At 40.9% G+C, this 21,537-nt stretch overlaps 1 protein-coding gene across 2 annotated transcripts; it reads right to left on the minus strand.

Annotated features, from left to right (window-relative positions):
- Positions 1 to 1,433: 1,433 nt before the first annotated feature.
- LOC117420029 (MANSC domain-containing protein 4-like) lies at positions 1,434 to 17,729 on the minus strand. 2 transcript variants are annotated; one of them, XM_058986474.1, is made up of 4 exons: positions 16,950 to 17,729; positions 12,052 to 12,186; positions 4,360 to 4,640; positions 1,436 to 3,262 (listed from the first exon to the last, which is right to left on the minus strand). In XM_058986474.1, exons 1-4 carry the CDS (start codon positions 17,167 to 17,169, stop codon positions 3,257 to 3,259), a joined length of 642 nt encoding a protein of 213 aa, XP_058842457.1. In that variant the 5' UTR covers positions 17,170 to 17,729; the 3' UTR covers positions 1,436 to 3,256. The 2 variants fall into 2 exon arrangements, with proteins under 2 accessions (XP_033889419.3, XP_058842457.1); XM_034033528.3 differs by having other exon boundaries at positions 1,434 to 4,640.
- Positions 17,730 to 21,537: the final 3,808 nt, after the last annotated feature.

Here is a 21,537-nt window from a genome sequence, read left to right on the forward strand (position 1 = left end):
TATTATTATTATTATTATTTATTTCTTAGCAGACGCCCTTATCCAGGGCGACTTACAATCGTAAGCAAAAACATTTCAAGCGTTACAATACAAGTAATACAATAAGAGCAAGAAATACAATAAAACAAGTAAAGTACAAGTTTGACAAACCACAATTCAATAATACAGCAGGTAATAGTGATAGTTACATCAGGATATGATTAAATAGTGATAGTTACATCAGGATGTGATTAAATACAAAGTACTACAGGTTAAAAACTTGGCAGATTACAGTATTCTGAAGTACAGGATTAAATGCAGTAAAATAGGGGCTGATAAGAGCAAAATAAAGCACATTTACATGAAGGGTGATAGTGTCCCAGGATACAAACAGAGGAGTTCTACAGGTGCTCTTTGAAGAGGTGAGTCTTAAGGAGGCGCCGGAATGTGGTCAGGGACTGGGCAGTCCTGACATCTGTAGGAAGGTCATTCCACCACTGCGGAGCAAGGGTGGAGAAGGAGCGGGCTTTGGAGGCAGGGGAGCGTAGCGGTGGTAGAGCTAGTCTTCTAGTGCAGGCGGAGCGGAGAGGTCGAGTGGGGGTGTAGGGAGAGATGAGGGTCTGGAGGTAGCTGGGTGCAGACTGGTCAAGGCATCTGTAGGCTAGTACAAGAGTCTTGAACTGGATGCGAGCGGTGATCGGGAGCCAGTGGAGCGAGCGGAGTAGTGGAGTAGCGTGGGCGAAGCGAGGCAGAGAGAACACTAGGCGGGCAGCAGAGTTCTGGATGAGCTGGAGCGGACGGGTGGCGGACGCAGGGAGGCCAGCCAGGAGGGAGTTGCAGTAGTCTAGGCGGGAGAGTACCAGGGCCTGGACCACATAGCTTTATATCAGAAATGTGGCAACATTTAAAAGTCACTAATCCCATAATATTTGATATAGGTGGGTGAAAAATGCAATGCTTTGTTAATTGTATTTCAAACTTTTTTTTTTCTAAGCATGCATAAGCTGCAGTAGGTCAACAGTTGAACAACTGCCCACCATGTTTCTGGTAAGAGAAGGTGAAGGTGAAGGTGAATGGGGAGGACCCTACTGGCCAGGCCTTTGCCCTCTAGAAGCTGGTAACTGCCACTCTCAAGCTTCTGGGTAATAAGAGGCAACTTATCCGAAGATGCTCTGGGGAATTGCTGCAGTGAGGGAACATAACTGGACTTCCTAAATTGGGGGCATGTCAAATAGTTTAAAAAAAAAAACATGTCTACTTGTGCAGTAAGAATTTAAAGTAATTGTAGCTAACAAAATAGTTCCATACATTTTCTTCACTATTCTCATTATTTCCTGTTAGTAACCAACCAACTGCATCCCCTATTGACATGCTTTCAGCCATTAACATGCTTTCACCCAAAGACACTGCTGAAGTGAAATGACCATGGAAGTAAAGCAGTAACAGACTTCATGGAAGACAAGGCAAGCAAACTGAGAGCTTTCTTTAACCTAGTGTTTATTTGCTGTGACATGTTTCTTTAAAAACTGTACATTTGAGACCTGTGCTGTATGTGCCATGAAAAGCACAACTATTGATTTGATGAAACAATTAGAATATTTATTTTGCAAATCATTATACATTGAATTAAGCAACAACTGCCATTTGTAAACAAAATAAAACAACTTGTAACATTTTTAAATACAAACCCATTATTCATTCTAAGCTACAAACCTGCATTAGTCGTAACTGTGCAGCCAACACATTTAATAAAACACATCTGTCATTATTCAGATTTTAAAACTGTCTAAGTGCCTCTAAAGTATTCTAAACTAGATTATCTACTGATGTTTTGAGTAAATAATATTTTCCTATACCTTCTAGAGCTATAGGCTTAATTTCCTGGCTATGTGAACTTTGATACTGAAGCCGTGCAGTATGTGATTATTTTAAAATCTGGTGTGTTTATTCATTTTTATCACTGATCTATTTTGTTTGTGTTAGAGGCAGTACCTTGCAAATTAAGGCTGTGATTTTATTTTGCTGAATAAACTTGTAGCAATAAGCAGTGCAAAACAATCTGAAGAGAAGAGGTGCTTGTTTGAGAAACGTCAACGTTTAGTTTGGTAACATCTACAATAACAGTTTTCCCCAAAAAAATGAGTTATACGTCTGCTAGAGAAGTCAGCCTTGGATCTCCTTTTTCCCTGCTTAATTGTTGTCTAAAATAAATTCATGCAGTAAATAATAACAAATAATTGATGATGAATCAAAATAAGATCTGTTCCTCATTAAGTAATTCGTAAACAACGTTAAGTGGTGAGTCGGTATGTAATCGATTGTTAGGAAAGAGAAATCGTGGCTTATTTTAACACAATAACACCTAAAACATTACATGATATTTACTGTGGCTTATTTGACCACAATAACACCTACAACATTACATGATATTTACCGCAGATTATTTGAACACAATAACACCTAAAACATTACAATACCATTGCCAAACTGTGTTGACAAACACACTAAAAATAAGGACTTTTCAGTTCCAGTACTTTTGGTTTTGGTAAGCAGTGCTATAAAAACAAGTTAATGAATGCTGTGAGTTTTCAGCTTGACTGAGTTTCAGTGAGAGAAACAAGCAACTGACTACTGTATGTTCAGTGACTGTGTTCTAATTAATTAATCTACTTTTTAATGACAAATCCACAGTTCTCTGAGTACACAGTTTTCAATTGAATTGGGAAATTAATCAATTAAAAGTACAATGACATCATAGACATTTTTTAACATTTATTGTATGTATTTATATTATACACATTTTCCCTGGCTAAGTTAAGTAACAGTAATTGATAGGAATGTGATAAAGGCTTGAAAATAACCAGTAAGGCTCCAGGCTTTCTTTCTACCAACTGTATTTAGACAGCTCATGACACAAATGTGTGTGCTACATATGACACAGGTGTTGTTGTCAAACCCTTGTATGTTTTCTACGTTCATTTTTCATTTTGTCTCAACACAAGTAACACAAAATGAATCTTTTCAGAGTAAAAGCTAGGCCCCTCAGTCTCAACACAAGCCTGCTGGAGGGTTAACACATGGCCTTACATTCAAGGCCCCTGTTCTCCTGGGTTCAGTTCACTTTGAGGCTGGATTGTGTCAAAGCCATTCTTGTGTGACCACTGTGTCCGGTCCAGTGCCCCTCCAGGTGGATTTTGTTCAAAAGAAAAAACCGCCAGGATTGAGTTACCATGGAAACTGAATGTCCCTCTGTTGTCACGGCAGTGGGGTGGTCCTTTCAGAGCTAAGGGTAAACAATTTAGGAAAGTTGCCAAAAAGTGACTGATCACGAAATGTACATTTCTAACTTGTTTTCCTATAATGTCTTTGCCATAGTAAAATAGTACATTAAAGACATTGTCACGAACTTGTGGAGTGTCTCTGTGTGTGTCTGGGAAGCCATCACTGAACTGATACATTTTTGGGCAATCATACCTGCATATTGGCTATGCTGGTGTATTACATACAAAAAGAAACCCTAGAGTGGGTTTTTGTAAGTCTTATTTAAAATCTGCTGTGTCCCATAGTGATGTTCAGTTTTACAGCAAAATATAACTTCTGTAAAAGGCTATATCGAGCATCTTCAAGTTCTGCCTCAAATTTGAAAGAGAAACAGAAATTAAAGTAGGGCATTGCCTTCAAAATGATTAAAAATGAAATTTCTAATTATTCTTGAATATAGGGTGACACTTTTTTAAATAAATGCATTTAGAAATACGCTTTTGAAATAAGTAAACAAAAGCTGATCTCAAGGCTCTTTACAGTGGGGGGGGGGGCAGTGTCAATAAAAGGCTAAAGTTAAAAGGGAACCATTATCAACCTTCCTTTGCACACCCCTATGAAGCACAACTTCCCTTCAGTTTAGAATCACAGGCTTTCCCTAACCATCACGTATTTTATCAAACGCATGGAGCCCCCATCAGCTTTCCACACCGGCTTGTAGCGACCTCTCTTTCTGCTGCGCCGACCTGCGCCAAAGAGTACGGTGCAACAGCACACAAAAAATACGGCACAGCAAATCACCACGGGAACCAGCAGCGTGTCCGTCGCTACCTCCCAGAATGGTGCCAGAGTGCTGGGCTCCTCTTCAGAAGTGTGGTTTCTGCTGACGTAGCCTTTGGTTTCATTGGGATACTGTTTACTACTGTCAAAATTACTCGGTACAACAGCAATGTTGGTGTATGGCTTGGTTAATGGAGAGGCTGTGGTGAACTGTGGGTGGGTTTCCGGGGAAAGGCTGGCAGTGGTAAGGGTAGAAGAACTGGGAGTGGAGGTTTGAGTGGAAGTTGTGGTTCTACTAGAATAGCCTATAGTGGGTTGGGTCTCGTTAGGGACACTAACCACTGTAGTGGATGAACTGGCCCGTGTAGTTATGGTAGGTGCAGGGGTAGAAGCTGTGCTGCTGCTGCTGCTTGGTTTCCAGCTAGTGCTGGGTAGCAGGCTCTCATGGGTACTTGTAGGGGAGGTCTGTGCAGGGTTGGAGGAGGATGGCAGCCGGTGGAACTGCCTCTTGTCCGAAGAGAAGGAATCAGAGCTGTTGAATCTCGAAGACGACAGGTTGGTCCACAGGCGGAGACTTGATGTGGGGTATTTTCCAAATACAAGCAGGTCTGGGTCAATACCTGTAAAAATACACAGATATAGAAAGCAGCAAGTAGCTTCAAATGATATTTTACCAGTTTTACCCTTTTATGATAAATACAATCATTCTGAGTAGGTCTGAGTGCTACTGCTCCAATATTGACATATATTTGTCCAGTCTGCATTATTACAGTGACGGCGACGTGGAATCCACTGGCCAAAATGGGGAAGTGCAAGACATAGTAGATGTTCCAGCTGGGCTTTTTAAAACAGTTGAAAGTACTGCCCTAGGTCATAAGAAAAAAAAAAAAGAAATATTTGAGTAACAGCACTCGGAACTACTCAGAGCGACTGCAAATGCCCAGTGAGGGGAAACAAATAAAGAACGCTATATTCAGTGCTGAGCCACTTGAGGGCAAACTTGTTTTTAGCTGGTTTACCCACTGTGTTTTGTATTTTTGTATCCATGTACACTTGGGTGTATGTTGCTGGTACCACTGCACTGCCTGCTTTCTGTCAATAAAACCGGGATGTGTGAGAGGCGTTTTCAACTTAAACCTTTGTATAAATATAAAACATAGTGTGGCATACAGACTAAAATGGACAGACATACATGTAGACAGCCTCAATATAACCCCTATATTATAAAACTCTAACTTGTGCGAAAGAAAGTCCTTAGCAAGGTTAATCAGAATTTGACAAGGGGTTCTGTGACAGAGATCGAATGAGTCTTAGTGTTAGATCTCCCTCTCGACCTGTGAGAGCACGGTATACGAGGAACAGAGTACCCTTAATGAAATGGCACGACAATTTATTCCGTAGGGTAGATGGAAGTCGGTCAGTTCGGAAGGGGGCGGAGCCATGGCACCCGAGCTCAGTGACCCAGACGGTAAGCGGCGTGGCATCCGAGGACTGGAGGAGCGGATGCGCTCGTTAACCTCGGGGTCATGGGCGAGGGTATAAATAGGGGGCATGGCTTGAGTGATCTGTTCCTTTGCATATGGTTAAGTTAAATAACCGAGAAGGAGCCCGTACTGTGAGGAAACCGTGAGTGTTCTGTGTCTGTGTATTAACACTGTGTGTCTTGTGTGTTATTTGTCACAGAGGATTACTGAGCACGATCCGGAGCTGCAGCCGCAGGCCAGCGAAAAACCCGGACTTCACCACTCACCTTTCACTACCAACTGTCTTTGTGTTTGCACCTTTTAGCACTTGAATCACGCACTGTCTTTTGTGTTCGTGTTTAGTGTGGGTGTCGGAACGGGACTTTGGGGTTGCGGGTCAAACCCGCGGGATTATAAATTAGAAGTGATACACGCCGCTGTATCACTTCCAGCAATATTATCATTTACAGGTTTTGCCTTGAGGCTCTGGACATTTACAAAAATAAATAAACACCCTTGCACCTGTACCAACGTCTGTCTGTGTGATTCTTCTGCACTGCACTCACCTGCACGTCATTACCACTTTGCCACACGTGGTGTCAGAAGTGGGATGGACTACGCCACACTGTCGGCGCTGCTGGAGCAGCTGGACAGCAGATGGGAGGGGGAGGAAAGACGGAGAGAGGAGAGGTACACCGCGCTGATCGAGAGGGTCGGGCTGGCAATACCTCCCACAGCATCAGCGGAGCGCGGCTTCATAGCGCCCAAAGCCAGGGCGCATAAAATGACGGCGGATGATGATCCAGAGGCATACCTGGTGGCATTTGAGCGGCTGGCTACCACCGCGTCATGGCCCCGACAGTTCTGGGCAAGCCAGCTGGGACCCTGCCTGATTGGGGAAGCGCAGGCAGCATACCAGGCAATGGGGGATGACGACGCCGCTCAATATGACCTGGTAAAGCTGGCTATTCTCCGCCGTCTGAATATTACGCAGGAAACGCACCGAGTGAGGTTCAGGGAGTACAGGAGGTCCCCGAACGTACGCCCCAGGGTGGTCGCGCAGAAGCTCTGTGACCACATGATACACTGGCTCACCCCGGCGCTAAAAACAACTGCCCAGATGGGGGAGGCCATCGTTATTGAGCAGTTTTGTCATGTGGTCGGCGCCGAGACCCAAGGATGGATACGGCGCCACAACCCCGACACCCTGGAACAGGCAGTCAAGCTCGCTGAGGACTTCGAGGACTCCCTGGTATCCGCCCAGACCGGGCTACTCACCCCACCTCAACGGAGCGGCCGAGCCCCACCTCCTCTCTCTGCTCCATCAGCCCCACCACCAGGACCGGTTCAACGACCTCCAAGAGCACCAACCCCAATGGGCGACCTTGCCTCCTCTTCATGGAGACCAAGGTTGGCCCCCAGCGGGGGTAGAGGTGCTGCCCCTGCCCCGTTGCCATACCAGCAGCGGGACAGACCATTTAATACTGTGCCCTCCTTTCCCCCTACCTGTTTTAGGTGCCGCCAGCCGGGACATCAGGCTAGGTCATGCCCATCTGCGATGGAGTGTGACGTGGCCGTCTGTAATCTGGCATCTGAAGCGGGTAAGCGAGGGAAAAATGGTCGGGAGGGGCCTTGTATTGTTAAGGTGATTTTTGGAAATGTGAAGACCCATGCATTAGTGGACACAGGGTGTGGTCAGACCTTAATTAGAGCATCTCTCTTGGGCGGTATGGTGTGGCAGCCACAAGGTCAGGTGGCGATCTCCTGTATCCATGGAGACACGGCAACATACCCCACAGTAAAAGCATATTTATCGGTCGGTCCGATGAAACGTTCCCTGGTAGTTGGGGTAGCGGAAAGGTTACCACATCCCATTATTCTGGGTCGGGACTGGCCCAACTATAAAGATTTATTGAAATTAAGGGCAGTCCCGGCCATACACGCAAATGTGGCAGAAAAAGTAGAAGGGGAAATAATTGGTAATGTTTTTCCCTTTCAAGCGGAAATGTTCTCTTCCCTGTTCCGGCCGAAAAAAACAAACAAAGAGAGAAGGCTGCGGAAATGGGAGGGAGCGTTAATGAGACAAGGCTGGGGGCTGGTGGGAGCCTGTTATAACGGTGAAAAACGTCAGTCAAAGGGGGTCGGAACGCAGTGTGACCGAGAGGCCGAGGTTACTGGGCCATCAAGGGCAGATGTTACTCCCGCCCCGCTCAATATACCGGACATGTGGCACTCGAATGTGAACCTAGTGTGGGAGCAGGACAATGACCCATCACTGGTGCACATTCGGGGACAGGTCCGGTCTATTGAAGGTAAGGATGTTGAAGGCGCTGGGGCACTAGTATTTCCACACTTCATTATCAAGGGGCAATTACTATATAGGGTAAACCTGGCCGCGGGCACAGGACATCCTGTAACACAATTATTGGTTCCCCCGTCTTGTCGGCTGGAGGTCATGAGGCTGGCGCATGATATCCCTTTTGCGGGGCACCTCGGAGTTGACAAGACAAGGGAACGGATATTGGCTCGATTCTTTTGGCCAGGTGTTTATAAAGAAGTGTCGAAATATGTAGCCACATGCCCAGACTGCCAGAGAGTAGCGCCGGGTCGAGTGCGCCCCGCCCCTTTGGTCCCACTGCCGATTATTTCCACCCCCTTTGAACGCATAGCAGTGGACATAGTCGGCCCTTTGCTACCTTCTGACTCTGGGTATACGCATATATTAGTGGTGGTAGATTACGCAACGCGATACCCAGAGGCAGTTCCATTGAGGTCCACTAGTGCTGCTGCGATAGCCAAAGAACTAGTGCAGATTATGGCAAGAGTAGGGATCCCCAACGAGATATTGACTGATCATGGAACTAATTTCTTGTCAAACACGCTACAGCAGGTATATAAATTACTAAAAATACGTCCCATCAGAACGTCGGTTTACCATCCACAGACGGACGGTTTGGTTGAACGTTTTAATCAGACTCTAAAGGCGATGCTGAGACGATTTGTGAATCAGGAGCAAAAACATTGGGCATCGCTTCTCCCCTACCTCCTTTTTGCAGTGAGAGAGGTGCCGCAGAGTTCGACAGGGTTCTCCCCCTTCGAGCTCTTGTACGGCCGACAGCCTCGCGGCATCCTCGATCTGTTGAGAGAGGGGTGGGAGGAGCACAAAGGCTCGTCCAAAAATGTAGTGCAGCATGTGCTCCTACTGAGAGATCGCCTAGATTTGGTCGGTCGTTTGGCCCAAGACAATCTCAGATCGGCTCAGCATCGACAACAGCAGCATTACAATCAAAATGCATTAATCCGAACCTTTCGACCTGGAGACAAAGTAATGCTGCTACTTCCCTCAGCGGAATCCAAACTATGTGCTAAATGGCAAGGGCCATATGAGGTGATTCGGGCTATAGGAAAGGTGAATTACGAAATTAAACAGCCCGATCGCCGTAACAAAAAAGAAATTTATCACATAAATTTATTAAAGCCCTGGCAGGCAAGAGAGGTGTTATTTATAGCCCCAGGCAATATAGAGGATGATTTAGGGCCCGAGCTAGAACCCTCTAGCACAAAGAACATTTCGATGGGGGAACAGTTACTTCCTGATCAGCAACGTGAACTACGTAGGTTAATTGAGGAATTTAGCGATGTTTTTTCTAACACGCCCGGTAGAACTAACCTCGCTGAATATGACATTATCTCTCCCCCAGGTGTCACAGTGCGAGAGAGACCTTACCGGGTCCCGGAAAGTCGACGGAGTGGCGTTCGCAAAGAGGTATGGGACATGCTCGAACTTGGGGTGATTGAGCCTTCCAGGAGCGAGTGGTGCAGTCCAATTGTGATAGTGGCCAAAAAGGACGGCACCAACCGCTTCTGCGTTGATTTCCGCAAGGTAAACGCTATTGCCAAGTTTGATGCGTATCCCATGCCTCGGGTCGACGAACTCCTAGATAGACTGGGGACGGCGAGGTTCATCTCCACTCTGGATCTGACGAAAGGATATTGGCAGATCCCGTTAACTCGTAGGTCTAGAGAGAAAACCGCATTTTCAACACCAGAGGGGCTGTTTCATTTTACAACCATGCCGTTTGGGTTACATGGTGCGCCTGCTGCCTTCCAGAGACTGATGGACCAGGTTTTACACCCACATCGTGAATATGCGGCAGCGTATATTGATGATGTGGTCATTTACAGCTCCACCTGGCGAGAGCATTTGGCTAGGATCACAGCCGTCCTTCAGTCTCTAAGGGCAGCCCGGCTGACAGCTAACTTGCGAAAATGTGCGTTTGCCAAAAGAGAAACACAATATTTGGGATTTGTAATGGGGAATGGCAGGGTGAAACCCGTTGTCTCCAAGGTCCAGGCCTTGGTAGACGCGGCAATCCCCAAAACCAAGGCTCAGGTGCGGTCGCTACTGGGGTTAGCCGGTTATTACCGCCGCTTTATCCCCGAGTATGCCACAGTGGTTAATCCCTTAGTTGACCTCACCAAAAAGAGCGCACCAAATTTAATTAAATGGTCAGAAGAATGTCAGGGGGCGTTTAATACTGTTAAGCAGAGACTTTGCCAGGCCCCTGCTCTCATCACTCCAGACTTCACTAAGAGATTCATCCTCCACACCGATGCTTCGGATGTCGGTTTGGGTGCAGTCCTGTCTCAAATGGTAGGCGGAGTAGAACACCCTGTTCTGTACATAAGTAAAAAAATGCTCCCTCGGGAGCGCAACTACTCCGTCGTCGAAAAAGAGTGTTTGGCCATGAAATGGGCTACTCACTCTTTAAGATACTACCTGCTGGGACACTCATTTGATCTTGTCACTGACCACGCCCCACTCAAGTGGTTAAGCACAATGAAGGACAGCAATGCCCGGATAACTCGGTGGTATCTGGCATTGCAGCCCTTCATGTACCATATGGTACACCGTGCAGGGAAAGACCACCAAAATGCGGATTATTTTTCCCGGGAGGGGGGAGTAATGGGAAAGGTAGGTTTAGCCGAGTGTTCCTTCGGCTCCACTCTGAGCGGTGGGATATGTGACAGAGATCGAATGAGTCTTAGTGTTAGATCTCCCTCTCGACCTGTGAGAGCACGGTATACGAGGAACAGAGTACCCTTAATGAAATGGCACGACAATTTATTCCGTAGGGTAGATGGAAGTCGGTCAGTTCGGAAGGGGGCGGAGCCATGGCACCCGAGCTCAGTGACCCAGACGGTAAGCGGCGTGGCATCCGAGGACTGGAGGAGCGGATGCGCTCGTTAACCTCGGGGTCATGGGCGAGGGTATAAATAGGGGGCATGGCTTGAGTGATCTGTTCCTTTGCATATGGTTAAGTTAAATAACCGAGAAGGAGCCCGTACTGTGAGGAAACCGTGAGTGTTCTGTGTCTGTGTATTAACACTGTGTGTCTTGTGTGTTATTTGTCACAGAGGATTACTGAGCACGATCCGGAGCTGCAGCCGCAGGCCAGCGAAAAACCCGGACTTCACCACTCACCTTTCACTACCAACTGTCTTTGTGTTTGCACCTTTTAGCACTTGAATCACGCACTGTCTTTTGTGTTCGTGTTTAGTGTGGGTGTCGGAACGGGACTTTGGGGTTGCGGGTCAAACCCGCGGGATTATAAATTAGAAGTGATACACGCCGCTGTATCACTTCCAGCAATATTATCATTTACAGGTTTTGCCTTGAGGCTCTGGACATTTACAAAAATAAATAAACACCCTTGCACCTGTACCAACGTCTGTCTGTGTGATTCTTCTGCACTGCACTCACCTGCACGTCATTACCACTTTGCCACAGGTTCCCTAGAAACATGTACACATTTCAGACAGTCCCCATATACCCCAAGATTAAAATGCACGCAATAGTCTGTCATTTAGACAAAGCTGTGTGGTGAAGTGGACCACAGGAGGTACACAATCAATCTCTCATGTAAGTATCATTCATGTTATTACGTTTCTAATTCTTGTTTTGCTTCCATTTGTCTTATATCCTTGAAACGTATTTTTAAAAAGTTAGAGCTCAGCAAGGTTCATAGCAATACTTTCTCATGAAAGACCATTGCAACATGCTTCTAAAGTGAAAGGCAACAGATTATTAGTTTCACCTTCAAGACCTGTGCAAGCTTCCCTGTGATGAACAAAAAATCAGTGCATCTTATTAACAGCAGCAATGAACTCAACTAGCCTGCCCATCACATTGCAACTGACAGCAGGGAAGCTCATACAGGTGAAGACTAATAATCAAATTGGTCTCAATTTATCTTTACTCTCATATTGGTGATGCAAAAAGCCCTTGTAAGGAACCACCTAGAAGCATGTTTTAATGGTCTTCAGATGAAAGCATATTGCTCTGAACAATGCTCACTTTTTAAAAATACGTTTCAGGGATGTAATGACAAACAAGCAACTAGCAGAATTAGAAATTAAATAACATGAATTTTATATGCGGACAAGGACATTATTTAACTGTGTCCACCCTAATAATTCTTCCTTTTAAGAATGCAGAAACTCATTTAATTTGAGCCAGACTCAGGCTAGTGAATTAGAACGCTGTGCCTCCAGATTTGAATCTTACCTTTGGTAATGTTGTAAAGAATGGTATTGCGTCTCCGGCTGAGTACACAGCTCTCCAGGGTTGGGCAGTGTAAGTGCAAGCAGTTAACACTGTTCTGAGTGGTCTCATAATGAAAGACTGCCAGGTTACAGGACACTGCAATAGAAAATTCAGCAACATCTTAGAGGTTCAGCAACCAACAGAACAGGTAATAATGAACCAGAATCAATGCACTGAGAGCATTCAAGAAAGAAAATGTACTCTTCACAAAATCCTTCAAATGCAACTGAAAACTTGCATGTGCTAGTAATATAATATGTATGGCACCAATTAATTGATCAATGAATGTTTAATTTAAATTTCACTACCGTTTTCTTATTATCAGAGTTACTACTGCATAATGTATGTTGCCACCTTTTTATTATGCAGATGACTTCCTATTACCTGCATAACCCCTATTACTATTATTATTATTATTATTATTATTATTATTATTATTATTATTATTATTATTATTATTATTATTATTATTATTAATTAATTAATTCATTCATTCATTCATTCATTCATTCAATTAATTCTAAGGTAGTCTACATTTGAAACCCTAAACATATTTCAATCAAAATATCTTGTTTGCCATGAACAGTTTGCCACTATGGTATCCTGCTCTGTGGAGTTCTCAGCGGACCATTTTTGATTAAACTGGCTGCTCGCGCCCCAGGTTGAAATTTGCAATCAATTGATCTGCAGTTGCTCGCCTGTTTTGCCTTGCACTTCGAATTAATGCACGGATATCATGATCCTGGAGTATGCACTTCCGCCTACTGTTGCCCTTTGCTGATGATGTCTTTCCCTCGGAGTTCCATGCCGACATCACCTTAGACACCGTTGCTTGTGAAACATCAGCAAGTTGAGCTGTCTTGGTCACTGAAGCTCCTGCCAAACGCAACCCAACAATCACCCCTCTTTCAAATTCACTGAGGTCTCCTCTTGCAGCCATGCTAGCCATAATTATAGGCAACCAGGCCTGTCCAGCATTTTTATACTTGACCCTGTGCATGCTGGGATGTTATTTGCTTAATTAATGCATGAGCCACACTTGTGTGGAAGCCCTTGCTTTCAATATACTTGGTGTCCCCCATTTACCCAGGTGTGTCCATTTTTCTGTCCACTACCTGTACGTAGACATCGAGTTTGTTGATTTTGGTTCACTTTAAATAGAATGGTTAGTAATTCGATATACAATACCTTCTCAATATATTTCAAATATTTGATATTCTGTAATGTGATATTCTATAATGTAATATTCTGTAATGTGACTTTATACTGTGATATTTTGTAACAGCTGTAAGTCGCCTTGGATAAGGATGGCTGCTAAGAAATGATTAATAATAATAATAATAATAATAATAATAATAATAATAATAATAATAATTATTATTATTATTATTATTATTATTGTAGGGCAGTATTGTTACGTGTGAAAACGTTAACAATAAATCTGAAATTGAAAATGCTTTTATTTGCTTCGAAATAATTTCAAACCGGTTATTAAACTAGCAAGCACTGGCAAAATTAGCTCAGATTTATACAGTGCAGAACTCATTTATTTTAACATTTTGTTTTGTTTCTGGACTTTGTGATACCTGCTACCTACATTAATAGTTCTTAATACATCTACAACGTATCGACAATAACAATCAATAATTTTGTTACAGACTTTCTAACAAGTCTGACACAAACAATGTTGGCTGTTAATTAAACCCTTGTAAAAAAATAACACACAAATGCTTAACATGAAAAAGAACAGTCCTACTACAGTAACAGGTGCAGTTTACACTGCCTCTGGGTTTCTGATCACATCAGATCAATTCCAGTTTTTTTAAATCCACTGATGGAAATGTCTGGTCTACTTTTAATGTTTTCAAGCAAATTGGCTTCATTCTCATCTCCACGTTGACATCTGACACATTATTCCTGTTGTCCAGAGCTTCTTTAACCTGTTCTGTATACCAGTCTAATAGAAGGCAGGATCGCTACGAGCACTGTATTCAACCCTCTGATTGGTGTAAGTATTATTGGCGAGCCAATCAAAACCGCCAACAAAGCCAAAACAAATTATCCGCCCGTTATACGGTATCGCCTAGGTAAGGCCTTCTCAAGCTCGGTCTTGGGGACCCCCTGTGTCTGCTGGTTTTCATTCCAACCGAGCTCTCAGTTACTTAACTAGACCCTTAACTGACCTGACAATCTGATAACATCTCTGAGAATTTTACATAGGCTAATGCATATGCTTATATTAAGGAATAGTAAATAGTATTCCTTTCCTAAGTAAAGAAATGACAACACTTCATTTGATGAAAAAAGGAATACAATTTAATCTTATTACACTTTGATCCAAAAAATGGAATAGGCAGGAAATTCAATCATGCAATTGACACATTTTTAACAGGTTCCTTTCCGTTTTAAGTGATGCCTGTCGGCTTACAGCATGCTAAAGGGGGAATTTGGAAATACATTACCGGTATTCGGAGAAACTTAAGAGGGTTTGCCCATGTGGATTACTATTTACCAGACTTAATAACTACTTCAGAAGGAAATTCCTGTTTCTGCAATCAGGGCAGCTTCTAAACAAAACTCAGAAAAGCTGATTAGTGGGCTTCATTTATTGCACACAGTCAAAATTGGATCTTTAACAAATTTCATCACCTTTAATAGTAATAGTTTAATAGTAGAAAGTGGCTGAAAAAATTTCCAGTATCTACTAATCACAGCACACTAATGATCAAAGCAGAAACTTCTATGAAGTAACCATTTAATACATTGAAATATTGAAGTATGTAATGTTTTCATACAGGAAGGGCCTAGTTTGCCGATTGGACGAGAGAGAGAGAGAGAGAGAGAGAGAGAGAGAGAGAGAGAGAGAGAGAGAGAGAGAGAGAGAGAGAGAGAGAGAGGAGAAAATGAAAATTAAAGAGAGAAGATGCAGTTTCTTAGGTAGAAAAGGGATCAGATTTGCAATAACTGATCAATGTATCACTCTTATCCACTTATCGTACTTACTATGTGCTCTTAATGGAATTTACTCGTATAAGCAAATATCTAAGTTGTAATTACTGTATTCTTTATTTTGCTCTTATTTTAATTTGATCTTATTTTTACTGCTTTTACTGTACTTTATAACTGCTCTTATCTGGAAGGTGGTATTGTGTAATGTGATATTTTGTACTGTGATACTTTGTAACAACTGTAAGTCATCCTGGATAAGGGTGTCTGCTAAGAAAGAAATAATGATAATACTAAAATAAAACAGAATCTCGCAAATTGAGATCATTGAATAGCTACTGTGTAAAGTAATAACTATATTTGTTGTGTAAAAATGAAATTACAAAGACAATACGTTTTTAAAAGTAAAAGATTCCACTGAATATCACCATGAGTCTCTGCATTCACTTTCAATGTGATATTGGATCAAACATTGCCAAAGTCAAATAAAAACCCTAGGGCTTCCCCGTAGCACAATGTTTCCGTAATGTCCTAGTTTAAGGACTTAAAATTCTGGTCACCTTAGTAATACGCTAAACGTAAACATTATTTCTGGTACTTTTACTAGCACAACATAATTCTGACTAGTCTTACTTATAAACCCAACCAGCTGACTCACAAAATGTTATTAAAATGATCAGAAATGCCCTTTAAAACGGTTAAGAGACAATAATGTTCACTCATTCCCTGCACAAATTAAATGCATTCTACTGCAATCCATTTAGCTTCATTGCCATTTCACTACTACCCCGATTACTGTACAGTTGAAAGGTCATTTCTATACTTTTGTAGGTACCGCATAGCTCTCGCTTTCAGTCAGTAAAACCTACTGATATTGGCTGCTAATTTCTAACTGGACATCCGGTTGGTAAATAAAAAAGGAGTGACTAAAACCAGAAAATCTCCTGGCAGCGGCTTTTTGGGGGTTTCTTACTACCAGTATATAGACAAAGAAAGGAGATGTGATACATTTTATTGGACTAACTAAACAATAATTAAGCACGCTTTTAAAACCTCAAAGTGTCTTCTTCAGCTGAAAGCATAAAAGACAGTACACATTTATTACCAGTGAGAAACCTCCCAAACCCCATGCAAGTTTAACGTGACAAATAGAAATACTTTGCCTTCAGTTTACGGAAGGGAACATGGTAGTTACAGTATATTAAGAATGTGTCTGTGCAGCTACTGGCAGCAGTAAAATCAAGTGCCTTAGTGCCACTAAAAATCCTACGAGTTACAGGTAATAAAAGAAAGTTTTGCAGCATTTTTTTTGTAGATCTTTATAAAATACTAATTGAATATAATCAGCATAAATGACCAGTTGCAAACCAACATGATTACAGGTAGTATGCGAAGTTCTGGGTAACTATAGAAAATAAATAGTATACTCGAATATCTGTCTTATATGGAAGAAAGAAAACCATACGAGCTACACATATTCTCAAATACCCGACATTTGAAACAAATGCATTAATACTATCAAGTAAACTCAAACAGAATAATGTATACGTATATACCTAATATAAATGCAGCTTTAATAACTTTAGGAAAGTAGTGTTCCAGTCGCTTGTGCGATATATATATATATATATATATATATATATATATATATATATATATATATATATATATATATATATATATATATATGAGATTATATTAGTAATACGCCTATACACTGTTATTCATATAATCATGTTTGTATGCAAGTTATATTTGTTTGTGAATGTTTTGTTTGTTTGTTTGTTTGTTTGTTTGTTTGTTTTACATAAAATTGATAAAATTACGGACTTGATAATAATTATTTTAGTAGAGTAAAATGAATAGTCAACATTTTGTATACATATGTAAACTAAGTCAAGTCCATGACTTACCATTTCTAGCAAGGCAACATGTCCTACTGCACTTCTGAGCAGTATCTTCGCGGTAAAACTTCAGGAGTTGAGCGCCTCTCCACTGAGACTCAGCTATATCAATACACATCCCAGGGAAACGACGAATCCAGCAGTTCTTATAAAAAGTAGTCGGTGGACACTTTGATTCTGTGCTGCATAATAAACCCAGGATGATCAGTACTCCCCGTGTGGCAACCATCGCTGGTAGATGCGAAGTAATACGACCTAGAATCCAATCATGTTTTTAATTTGACAAAAACAATAACAACTATGTTCTTCTTTTGCAAAACACCGAGACTAGGTGTTTCATTTTACGTGAGGACTGAGCATTGACATGTTTGGAGCGTCTGCTCTTCCCTTTACCTGGTTACGTTACATGCCTGTCCCTAAAGGCCAAAAGAAAAACCTCATTCTCCCTGAAGAGAATCCCATCCGGATTCCAAGCACTTCATTTACAAATTTCATCATCACCTGCTGTAGCTCGTGAGAGATTATGTTCAAAACAACCCATTGAACTTCAAAAACATTTCAATTGAAAGACGTTGCCTCTGGCTTTGTCGAAATAGCCACTAGACAATAAACAAGTGTCCATTGAGAGAACCTGTCAATAGGTACTGATGAAGCAATGGCTTTCTCTGAAATTAAAGAGTGGTGAGCATGACGTTTAGTCGAGTGCAAATGTGTTTTCCAGAACAGTACTGTGGTTTGAAAAATCGTATTTATTTCTGCTTTTTGTTTTTAATCTGTGGTATTGGTGGGTTTGGAGTTTATACTTGTGTTTCATAACTGTTTCGAAATAAACTCTTGTTTTGCACCTTTGTCTCTCTGCCTGGGGAATTCATGGACTATTTCCCTGTTCGATGGCGCTATTTAAAGTACATGATAACAAAATAATTATTGCCTAATATATATATATATATATATATATATATATATATATATATATATATATATAGCCTTTAAATTTTCCTAAATGAAAAAAGCTACTTGCAGATACTTCAGTGCTACACTTCCTTTAAACATTGCTTGAAGGATCTAAATCGACACTGAAAACACATCAGTCATAGGAAAAACAGTGGTTGCTACTCAAAGGCGAGCCAGTGTGTCTGCTTTCTAATATATATATATATATATATATATATATATATATATATATATATATATATATATATATATATATATATATATATATATATATATATATGTACAGTATATGCTCAGGAAGAGTTATTGTCTAAAAAAGTTTTTTCTACTAGAATTGAAACTCCCGGCTCCCGGTAGCACATCACTTGTGTCGGATGTGTTCCCTCAACAGGAGGTGCAGCTGAGAAAAGAGAGCAAAAGGCAGGTGTTTACAAATGCTATGAAAAAAACAGCATATTAGATAAGATTTACTGGAATTATTTTAATCCAATGTACATTTATATTTATACCATATAGAAAGACCCACCCAAATCTATCTTTCAGTATTAAGTAACCAGGGCATGGCCCTGTCAATAAGTCAGCATCACAAAGACATTATTTTGTAACAAAATAAGGAACGTGTTTGTGAGTGAATTTGAGAAAGGATTACCATAATTATAGCAGCCCAGATTCTTTCAAGCAGGATTAGGAGGGTTTTTTTGGACAAACAGCTTTGACTACCTTGTTGGTTATGTGATTTAATGCTACTTTCTCTCAAGGTTGCATTGGGTATTCAGAGCTTGCATTTGGGGGGTTGTTTGTGCTAGGCCTAATGCATAATGCTTCTGAATTGCTCTGAGTTTAGCCAAGGTCAGATATGAAGTTTACAAAACGTTGCATTTAGCAGGCAAAGGGGGTCAGAATGCAATACACAAGAAAGGTTTAAAACCTGCTTTAAATATTGGAATCGACAGGGTTCTTCTGAGCTTTGCTGAGTTAGGCTTGGGTGAACTTGGCTGCTACACCACAGGGCTTTGTGAACAGAAAAGGGTGAAGATAAATGGTCCTTTGTAAGTTAGTTAGTTTGTTTCTTTGTTTTATGCTTGTAGTTTATTTTAGCATTTAGGTGTTGGTTTTAAAATATGATCTTTTAGATCTGTCACATTTATTAAAGCCCTATACAATCATGTTCAGTTTTACACTATATATAAGTCTTCATTTAGCATCAGTCACGTGGGTCCATCGTATCACCACTATTAACTTTGCTAAATCATTCATTAGCAGCTCATGTCCTGCCAGTGCCAAGTACAATGTAAGTTCTTCTGAAGAACGAAGCCAATAAAGTCATTGCCCTTGTGTATACATTAAAACATAAGTCTTACCTGTTGTGCACTTCCATTTGTTCTATGTATTTGTATTTAAAAAATGATATCTGGTACTACACTTGGTTAAAGTATTTTCATTGACTTATAATTGCAATAATACTGACAAAACAAGTCTGTTCTGTCTGGTACTCACCTGTATGCCATGTATTAATACTTAAAGTGTAGCTAATTTAATTGGTCAATTCACCTTGAGAGTGAAATTGTCCCCACCCCTATTGGTTTCCTTCATGTCAAAAACCAACCAGCTGCTTCCCTTAATGTGACTTTCAGCCAGTAACATGCTTTGACCCAGAAGACACTGCTGAGGTGAAATAACCCAGGAAGTGCAAGTATAATAGATGACCTGAGAATAAGGCATAGAAACGGAGAACCTAAATACCAGGTATAATGTTTTAAACAGAAAATACATGTGTGCACATTTCAGACTAATCAAGCTAATGGAAGCTGATGGAAGGAACACAACAGGCAGGGTACAAAATACATGGCAAAGGAAATCTGGCTTCAATCAACCTATTTAACCTGAGCAATAATAATAACAATACTACTACTACAACTATTCTTCTTCTTCTTCTTCTTCTTCTTCTTCTTCTTCTTCTTCTTCTTCTTCTTCTTCTTCTTAATAATAATAATAATAATAATAATAATAATAATAACTTTAAGCGTTGGAAAGCTGTTACTTATAATTTGATTACTTTTTGAGTAACACTAATATTGATGAAGCAAAGTCTCAAACATACAATGTGGCTAAAAAAAAGGTCAGATTTCAGGGTAATGCATTTAACAAGACCAATATCTATTGACATATTTGTTCTAAACAATTTTTTTTGTCTGAAAAAGGTGATTGTACATTGCATTTTGTTTTGTGAACTTTAGCAAAGACATATATCATTGGCTTTTGCATAAAAATCTTAGAAAAAAACTTTTTTTTTTAATGTATAAATTTGTCTGCATTCTTTAGCTCTAAGCCTTCACAGCTTCTGTAACCCTTGGGACGTTTTTGACAACAGGCCGGAGACCAAAGATCTTGCGTGTACGTCCAATGATCTTCCTGGATAGAGCTGTTTGAACATTGGTATCAAGAAATGAAACATGTTCAATTGTATGTTGTAGATTGAAGGATACTGCAACATGAACTAGCATGTGTGCGTCAAATTTACAATTATGAGCTGTGACATAAAAAACAGTGCAAGCACCTCATTCAAACATAGTGATGAAACAGGTTCACCCTTGATGTACAGGACATTTCCAGTCTTAGATAATCCTGTTATTTTTCTTACTTTCTTTGCTATTTGACCATTTGGAATTACGTATTGATTCAATGTTCCCTCATCTTTTTTTTTACTGTTTGTATTTAATGTACTATGCCCTGTATTTCACTGTATTTAATGTATTATGCATGGTTCCTCACTATCTTGTAAAGTGCTTTGTGAGGGTGGTCCACTATGAAAGGCGCTATATAAAATAAAGATTGATTGATTGATCTCCACAGGTAGAAATCTGAGTGATTTCAGTGCACTTCTTGCTGCACAGATTCCTTTTTCTGTCTAATTTTTGTGGGGACAATTTTGCATGGCATTCAGGTGAGAGATTGAGTTTAGAGTGCACCTAGGTATAACAAAATGAAATCAGCTAGTGTTTTCAAAACAGAATATGAAATTAAAGATTTAAAAAAGCAGACAGCTTTGCTTACCCATTACTGGTAGAAACAGAAACTTGAACAAAGGGTTGGAACTTCAACAAAACAAAAAAAGAACAATGTTAGATATCGTAACACTGGTTAGTAAAAATATGCATAAATATATCAACGGGAGACTGTATAACTACTGAAAAATCTAACATTAACAACTGAGAGGCTATGGCACAGATGAAACCGTGACTAAACAGATTCATCTTAATCAGCCTTGAGGTGACTGAAATAATGTATTTCCATTCTAATGATGGAACTGTATGGGATCAGAGAAAAACCTATATAGACATTAATTTCCAAAACAACTGGCAGAAGTAAGCAGGGTACATTGCTATAGTTACGTTTATTATATGTGCCTTATTTTATCTTTCATTATAACACACGAGGATCATGAAGGGAACTTCAATTGATTAATATCTCTTCTGCTATCGGAATTCAGAAAAGTTAATCAAGTCAGTTGACGTCACGTTTTTGCTCCGTCTGCTCTGCTGCTGCTGGGAAATCTCCTAAAACTGTCCACGCTCCTTCTACATAGACCGGTGAGGTTATACTAGTCACCCTGTACAGTGCTGTGAACCTGACCACAACCAGC

The sequence above is a fragment of the Acipenser ruthenus genome, chromosome 14 (assembly GCF_902713425.1).
Source record: "Acipenser ruthenus chromosome 14, fAciRut3.2 maternal haplotype, whole genome shotgun sequence".
In the NCBI taxonomy this organism is placed as follows: Eukaryota; Metazoa; Chordata; class Actinopteri; order Acipenseriformes; family Acipenseridae; genus Acipenser; species Acipenser ruthenus.

What these genes read in the sequence shown, in the direction of transcription:
- LOC117420029 (XM_034033528.3), bottom strand. Translation starts at nt 17,169, where the DNA reads ATGGTTGCCACACGGGGAGTACTGATCATCCTGGGTTTATTATGCAGC. An exon ending in ATGTTGCCTTGCTAGAAATG is followed by an intron (nt 12,187 to 16,949) that starts GTAAGTCATGGA and finishes TTTCTATTGCAG; the next exon opens with TGTCCTGTAACCTGGCAGTC. An exon ending in TCTTTACAACATTACCAAAG is followed by an intron (nt 4,641 to 12,051) that starts GTAAGATTCAAA and finishes GTATTTTTACAG; the next exon opens with GTATTGACCCAGACCTGCTT.